This window comes from Cupressus sempervirens, chromosome 5 (genome assembly GCF_028749045.1).
Source record: "Cupressus sempervirens isolate cs-2001-9-10 chromosome 5, ASM2874904v1, whole genome shotgun sequence".
Classification (NCBI taxonomy): domain Eukaryota; kingdom Viridiplantae; phylum Streptophyta; class Pinopsida; order Cupressales; family Cupressaceae; genus Cupressus; species Cupressus sempervirens.
The window spans coordinates 118,921,678-118,930,519 of NC_143122.1; the positions used below are offsets into that span (position 1 = coordinate 118,921,678).

The 8,842-nt window shown below is 36.3% G+C and overlaps 1 protein-coding gene across 1 annotated transcript in view; it reads left to right on the forward strand.

Moving 5' to 3' along the window:
• The window catches only part of LOC149554795 (auxin response factor 16-like), a 31,569-nt gene extending 25,138 nt beyond the window's left edge, over positions 1–6,431 (forward strand). Inside the window, exons 12-15 of the mRNA XM_089828795.1 lie at positions 80–215; positions 1,637–3,639; positions 3,844–4,034; positions 5,367–6,431. Coding sequence (XP_089684921.1) covers positions 80–215; positions 1,637–3,639; positions 3,844–4,034; positions 5,367–5,562 — 2,526 coding nt within the window. The 3' untranslated portion in view covers positions 5,563–6,431. The remainder of the gene's footprint in view (positions 1–79; positions 216–1,636; positions 3,640–3,843; positions 4,035–5,366) is intronic.
• The last annotated feature ends 2,411 nt before the right edge of the window (positions 6,432–8,842 follow it).

Genomic DNA, 8,842 nt, shown 5'->3' on the forward strand with positions numbered 1-8,842 from the left:
TCCTATCCTGGTTTCGTTGTGGTACAATATTATTCTCTGTTTTGTATCAGGTAATCTAACTATTTTACGCTTTAAACAGGTTGGGTGGGACGAATCAGGTGCTGGTGATAGACAGAATAGGGTTTCCATTTGGGAGATCGAGACTGTTGCAACCCCCTTTTTTATCTGTCCTCCCTTTTTTAGGCTCAAGCGACCGTTGCAGCCTGGGATGATGGGTAACAACACTTCAAAACCTGTCTAAAATTTGGCATTTGATTCAAAATGATAAAGATCTTGTCAATTTGATGCCTGCTCTCTTTCACACCCTTGCAAAATACAAGTCCCTTAATTACTGTATGAATTAAAATCATTGTATTAAATATAGCTACTGGTCGATTAGTATGCTAGAGGATTTGTTTTATTCTGGGAACAACTTAAGTGATTAGGCTGAACAATTTTTTATATGGCCACTAATAGAATGTGTGAACTGAAAATATCACAACAAAAAGAATCATTAATATTAAGTTAAATTGGAATTTGGGACTTAGAATGGCTTCCTTTATAACATATTTGAGCTTTGAATGTTGAATGGCATTGTGATGAGACCAATTGGCTGTCTTTAGAGAAGTCAGTAGTGTCTTTGTTTCTTAAGTTCATTCTCCAAGCTGGTCTATCATAAAATATCCTTCCACTTTTGTTTCCACTTGTTTATACTGAAAGTAACAAAACTTTCTCAGAAACAAACTGTGCACTCTAGGTTTCTTGACTTGTAATTTGAAGCAGGCACACAGAAAATAATGTAGGCTGTTAAAATCTTCCTATTGATTTTTATTTATTTATGATGTTCACAACAGAAGCAGTATATCATTAACTTCAGTTCTTGTACCTTCTAAATACATTAATAAGTTCCTGTACCTTCTAAATAGATTGATGGGCTTAAAACAGCTGAATTTTCTATGATAGTTTGAAATTAAGTTAAAATAATACCTTGAGAACAAATATTTGGCATTCCTAAAGCAGATTATTGCTTTGCCAGTATCAATAACTATACGCCAAATCATTGCCTTCTGTGTCTAAATAGTGCATTTTATTACTCATTTATGATATCACCAATGCAGATGATTGATAAAATAGAGAAAAAATGCGTATAATTGTTCTTTTCTTTTTTCTATCCACTCCCCAAATTGTTGCTGTCAGTCAATAAAATAGTGCAGCTATCACTCATTTATAGTTTTATGGCATCACTTAAGCAAATGAGTGATAAATGAAGGAAAAAAATGCATATAATTTGTTTTTGTTCCTACCCCTTGAATTATGTTTTGATAATATTTCCGCTCATCTTTGCTTTTAGCAATCCATTTTCTTTATGGTGGATTTTTTTGTTTAAGCTATCTACTTTCTATCCGCTGTATTTTCACATATAGAAACTTCTGGAACTCTATTTCACATTCACAGTAAACTTCAAGCTCAAGGATTCAATAATTGTATTCTTGAGCTTCATGATTCTAAGGTGTAATTACAAACTACAAAGAGTACAATTCTAATGCAAATAATAGAGCCTGATGTAAGAATGCCATATGTTATGTTCTGGTCATATATTTGCTCAACCACTCAGGAAAGCCTCAGGTACTGACTTTTAAAGTCAAATGTTTTTCAGGAGAACAAACAGACTTTGAAAGCACTGCTAAAAGATCTTGGCCCTGGCTAAGAGAAGAACAAAACATTCTAGATTTTCAAAACCCTTTATCAGGTCTTGGGTTAGAACAGTGGATGGGGTTGCAGCAGAGACATGAAATGGTGAATCCAGCTGTCCAATTAGAATTCTACCGTAACATGGCTGCTGCTGCATTACAGGATTTCCGGACAAATGATGCATCTAAAGAGCTCTGTGCACCTCAACAGACATTACAGCCTTGTCATACGTTGCTTAGTGTTACACAACCACAACAGCAAGACCATCAACACCAACCTCAAATCTCATGGCAACAGATGCAAAAACAAATTCAGTACCAACAGCAACAATTGCCATCACAGCAAACAATTCTTCAGCAGAATACAGGTCTGCAGCAGTTTCAAGTGAATGTGCCAGCACAACAGTTACAGCAGCAAGTGCATCTGACCTCATCACTGCCACAGTCACAACAGTCAGTTCAGCAGACCTCTGCGCTGCCACAGTTACAGCAGCCAGTGCAACAGGCTTCATCGTTACCACAGTTACAGCAGCAAAATCAGCAAAACTCATCATTACAGCAGTTACAACATCAGCATCTGCTTCTACAACAGTTACAACATCATCAACCGCCACATCAGTCAAAGCAGTTGCAGCAACCGTTACCACTTAAACAGTTGCAGCAACCGTTACCAGATCTTAAACAGTTGCAGCAACCATTACCAGATTTGAAACAGTTGCAACAACCATTACCGGATTTGAAACAGTTGCAGAATCGACCTCTGCAACAGTTACCGCAGTTACAACAGACACAGCCATCTCTAATAGGACAGCAACAGATTCAGCAGCCATTACCACCAGCTTCACAGCAAAAAACTTTGGCAACAACGACACAGCAATTACAGCAGCAGCCACAGGTACGACAGTCTCCTTTGTCAAGTCAGTCAACAGAAAACCAACTCCATAGCCAGGAGTTTCTGCAACATGAGCAAACTATTATGGAGCATTATTTGGCACAGCAGCATCTGCCATCACGTCAGCAAATTCAGATTCAGAAAATACAAGAATCATCTCCACCACACCAACTTGGGCGAAAACATTCTCCTGAACATTGCATCAATGGACATCCACAATTGCAACCGCAACAATCGATGCAGTTGCATGAATTAGAAAGCAAGATGCAGATGTCATCTACTCGACCCATGGGTCCATGTAATGTGTCAGTGCCAGCCAGATCTCGATCCGGCTTCACTGAATCTGATGTTTCCTTTTGTTCAACCTCAACTTCTGCCAACAGTTGCCCATTGCAGAATATTCTTACAAGGTCACAGTCAGGCACAGTTACTTCAGAGGAGAAATCTCAATATGCTAACATTTCAAGACCTGCTCCAGTTAATACACAAGGCTCAAGTTTTATTTCAAATGGTGTTTCAGAACCACCAGTTTCTTCTTGGTTTACTTCTAACAAGGAGCCAAGTCAAAGTGTATTACAAACTCTGCCAAATTTCCAGTGCACTGAATTAGAAGCCCCATCTTTTGGGCCACCATTTTCTACAATGCAGGCTAATGCTGTTGTTGAACAAGGTTTTCCCAATCTACCGAACCAATCTACTTCATTTTGGTTTGGAAATAATTCTCAGGATGGTGATGATCACGCTGATCCTCGTAACAGTATACTATTTGGTGTTAATATTGATGGTCCCATCGATCCTTCCACATCGAGTCCCTTGGTAGCCAGAAGATTAAATGTGGGAAAGGAGGCTCCAGGACAGCTCTCTGCTGAAAGTATGTTAACTAGCTTCAGTACAAGTAAGGAAGTTAAACCACAAATTTCTTCTGCGAGCATGCTTAGTTCCCATTCATTGTCCATACAAGACCTTCCAGACAATTCTGATGTTGCAAGCACTGTGGAGTTGGAATTGGAAGACAGTAGCTTGTTACAGAGAGGCTCGTTTCAAAAGCTACCGCAACCTGTGCGGACCTATACTAAGGTAAATTGCCACTTTGCTACTCTGATGGATGATGTAAAATCTTTGATGTTTAATTCTTGCAATGTTACGAGGAACATTTATTCAACAATGCATTCTTGGTAGCTGTCATGATTATTTTAAAAAATATTGTGAGGGTTCTAGTTAGTTGAAAGAGCTGTTATCTCTTGGTGGGTTGCAGAGGTGATTTTGATTTTTGAACTGCAGGTATACAAGCTGGGATCTGTTGGAAGATCCATAGATGTCACACGATATAAAAATTATGGTGATCTTCGCCGTGAGCTTGCTCGCATGTTCGGGTTGGAAGGTCAACTTGAAGACCCGAAAAGGACAGGTTGGCAACTAGTGTTTGTCGATAATGAGAATGATGTCCTACTTGTGGGAGATGATCCCTGGGAGTAAGTCTCACACCTGCTTCATTCCATATTTATGATGTCCAATGCTCATTCTGTGTAGAATCAAAATAGAGTCTACTTAATAATGCAAAAAGACTTTGTTTTTTCTGTAATTTTCATGTGTACATCACTTTCCGTGTTTTCAAAGAAAATCAGTCTCCCTGGGACCTATACACTAAATTCAATTAAAAAATGGAGTCTCTAGTGGTGTGGTAAATTTTTTTAACATGTGCTTGAAAACTTAAAACCATGAACTTTCTGATAAGAAGCAAAAGAAGACTCACCTTTCTTAACAAAATGGATTCAAACAAATAATTTATTAGACCTATTTGACAAGTTTCAGTAGAATATCTTAAGTAAAACGAGTCCTGGTTTTTTGAAATATTGATCAAACAAAGAAATTGTGGGGTCAAATTATTACACAACCATGAATTTTAGTTTTGTGTAAGTTATGGTTGTGAAAGTTCTGTAAATATCACCATTCATTCTCCTGAGAGATGGGTTCTTGTGAACTACTCAAAAACTACACAGTTGAATCTTGATAGCAATATAACAATTTGAACCAATTTATCACTGTTGAATCTTGATAGCAATATCACAGTTGTCCTACTTATCAAGTTATGGTTAGTTCATCAAATTGAGCCAATTTTCATTCAAGTTGAATTGAGCATTTAAAATTAGGCAGCATCAAGTTTGAAAATTCCCTTGTAATTAAACCAAGGCTACTTGCTCAGTTTAGGATTTTTATATTGTTTTTTTCATTAGTTGAGTAGTTACACTTTGTTGGACTTTTTACCATCATCTTTAGGTAAGTCTTTGTTTATGTAATCCCCCATTATTCTTTTGCATATGCTCTCTTGCTCTTTAAACAATTGCGACAGACGACATCAAGAGTACAGAAGATATGGTATAATTCAAATAAAGTGCTTAGAAATTGGCATGGGCTTGCACCATTGCAATCTTTTGGTTGCAGTTCCCATTAGCAAAGGTATCTGCAATAAATTAGGATATTTTTGTAATTATAAATAGTCCTTACAAGTAGAACTAGAAGAATGCTTAGAAATATCTAAAAACATCTCCAAAGACAAGGTACTGTGATTGGCGTTCCTCCTGCATTTTTTTATTGACTGACAGAATCTGGTTCAACATAGAATTTGACATAGCAACATCGGATAATATTGATAAATATGAAAGACACTATTGATAAATATGAATCTGTTTTCAGCGCTAATTGCAATGTCTTAAAGCTTGAACAAGCTATTTTTTCTTTATTTTTTCACCAAGGAATACATACTATTTTCTCTTGTCTGAATGAGATGATGCCATTTTTTACAGGGAATTTGTAAGCTGTGTTCGTTATATCAAGATCTTATCACCTTGTGAAGTGTTGCAAATGAGTCAAGATGGCATGGAGATTGTGAATAATCCACCAATGCAGTTGCAAAATGGTAGCTGTTCAGACGATCAAAATGTTTGGAGAGATCCTCCTTATCAGAATTATACTAATCCTTCAAGATCTTTTAATCATTAGCATAATTGGTAACTCTCCTTAGGTTGCAACATGTGGTCGTGTTAAGTACTACCCCATTGGGAGATTGAGAATCTGTACAGCTGAAGGAGCATTGCCAACTGCTCATCCTTCTGAGTAGACTGCTTCGATGTACTGAATAGCTCTCAATCAACATCCATGCAACCATGTTTTTAGAGAAATTAAAGAGCAAATATTGTTCCAACTATTTGCCTCGACGGAAGTTGTATGGAACACTTCTGTCTACTAATTTCCAGAGGCTGGTTTCAGTTCTGAAATTGGAGCTTGGGGAAGTTATATGGAACATTTACTAATCATACACCGGTCACTGCAATCTTGTATTATATACTTTAATGTCAACCTGAATGGCATGTCTAAAGGGTCGGGAGCTGAGATGAAACATGCCATTGCTATGTGCCCATTTTAACCTATGAGAAGCTTCTGATTTGGTTGTGGTGGCAGTGTTTTGATGAACAAGCAGTTCTACTAAAAACTTGAAACTTGTCAGATGTGTAAGTTGATTGGCCATAAGGATCTACCAGGTTGAACTTGAAGCTTTCTTGGCCAATTGAAGTGAGGATGCTGTGCAGTAACTGATCCATAAGTTCTTGGTCCCATCCAAGTTTGAAATGCAAACCACTTTCCAGGTGATGCTTGGAGAGCCATGTAATTTAAATGAACTATGTACCATATGCTTTTGTCTAAATGTGTTGTCATATGACCAGCCAAAGCCATTGGTGGATTTCTTTTAGGTAAATTGCAATATTATACATAGAGGCCAAAACGTTACATTTGACTGATACCCAAAATTTTGCTGCTGAAGTTGTTTTTTTAAGAAATGCCTGGGATTTATAGATAGTTTGGTTCTTTTATATTGACTCACTTGCCATTAACCAGCTGTACCAAAATTAGAAAGCTTCTTTCCTAAAGAAATTAGCTCAAGATACCTCAAGGACAGTTCTTGGCCTTTGATCCCTATAAATGGATCATGAAAACAGCATTAAGATGATCATTGGCTTCTTTCGTAGGAAATTAAGATGATCTCTATATGGATCATGGAAACAGCCTTCTGTTATTTAATATTTTGACCACGAGAGTTTGTCATTTTGTGTATAGTCGGCATATCATAAGAGTAATACTGCTTTTATTTACAAATTATAACTAATGCTGATGAAGAAATGAAAATGTATCCAATAAATTATAAACTAATGTCAAACAGTTGCTTTGAGCGCTTTAACTGCAGAGGGAGTAACTTTGAGGGAGCCATGCCTCTGTTAGTCTTCCTACAAAATGGGGAGGGGGAAAAAGGAAAAGCGCACAAAGATTTGGGGTCGCATGGAAGTGGCTTGTTGGTACTTCTTTCACAAAAATATGTGGTTTGGAATATTTTACTCGAAGCAAACATTTTGGTACTACTATCAGAAATAGAAGATTGAATGGTTGCCCGCAATCGATGGGGTTAAGACAACCCTTATTGATGCCTTAAACAGGTTTTTCTTTAGCTTGATTCAAAATTCCGATCTCTCAAAGGTCAATATGAGTTTATTATAAAGGCTTTTCTATAGCTTGACAACAAAATTCCAATCTTCGAAGGTCAATGGGTTCATTTAAAAAATATAGAGAGATTTCTAAATTATCAAGAAGAGTAGATGGTCAATATCTTCATTTGTAGGAATGTTTTGTTGGGATAAGGTGACTTGAGCTTAAGATCTTTTATTGGTTAATTAATTGTGTATTTTTTGGAAATATGCTTAAATGGGACCAAATATTGTACAAGGATAAACTTGGAGTTAAAATTAGAAAGTTCATTTTTTAGGTACATTCTCTTGAATTTGTATTTTATGCAAGAGTGTACACAAATGAAGTTTCCAGAAATAGATTGTAAATAATTGTGTAGATGTTTTAAAAATCATTTTTTTGTATGAGATTTCTATAAGATACAATGTTGCTAAAGAGAATGGTGAGAAAAGTATTTGAAGAGCATATTGTTAAAAGTATTTTAGATTTAGAAATTATTGAGCGGGAAGGTGATAGAATTAGTTTGCAACAGTCTCCATTAAGAAGTGTGTAAAATCTTATACCTATGTCTCCATGCTGTACAACCAATAGCTATATGAATAGCATTAATATTTTCAGCAGTTGAAGTTCACTCATCATCATAAAATTTAGACAATAAGCAGTTGAAGTTAACTCATCATCATAAAATTTAGACAATACATCTCTTGCTCCTTTTGGGTTAAGGATTATGGATACCTAAGTTTAGAGGACCAATTGTAGCTCCCCATGACAAAGCCATTACAATTATGGGAGTGCTAAAGGGTACGAGTTTTATGACCACAAGTAGGATAGTACCGAGAAGGATAGGCCCTTGATAAATTGGAGATACATGGGCTTTAGGTGGAGGTGGAGGTGGAGGTTTACTTCTTGACCTTTGGGTTGGGGAGAATATAGTTGATGGATTTGAGTTATACAATTAGTGAAATATTTGATCAATTAACCCCTCACAATGGGTGTATTGTCTCGACTCTAGTATGATGGCTTTATGTTTTAAATCCCATCTTAGTTGTTGATTTCCTTGAACTATAGGAGCCTTGCCTACTTGTAAATTTCTTTCCCACCTTAGTCTTTGTCTTGCTAACCAAAGACCAAAGACTCAAGTTTTCAACCAACTCTTTCTTTTCCAAGATTCGACTCACCCTTTGCTATTCCTCAGTGTTCTTCCTAATCCTCCTGGCCAAAGTATTCAATTGGCTTACAATGTCTCCTTGATCATCTTGGAAACCTAGGTTTAGTTGCAATGTCGGAAAAATGTTCTCTTACAGTCTCACCATTATTAAACATTATGCTTGAGCTAATCTGCACTTTCAATGACTCCCTAATAGAGTCCTCAAATAAATAGTTGGCTAACAAATTGTCCTTTTCCCTTTTAACTCAAAGTAATGACTCTTCATTAGGTCTATTAGGTTTATCTTTAGTGATCTTTGAATTTTGACAAGGTACAAGTCCCTCAAATTGATAGTCAATGAATTATCAACTGATTATTGCTAACAAATGCTTTCTACCAAAAAGCACAAAAAGGCAAGAACATTTATCACATCTATATATAATGATTACATCGAATATAAAATGGGTTATCCTTTCTACATAGAGACATAAATCATATATTACTATAACGAAAATATTCTAGGAATTAATTATTGATATTCCACTATACATTTTAATCATATACATGTTAGTACAAATAATGAGATCAAATTGAAATGAGCTTCAACAAAACACATAC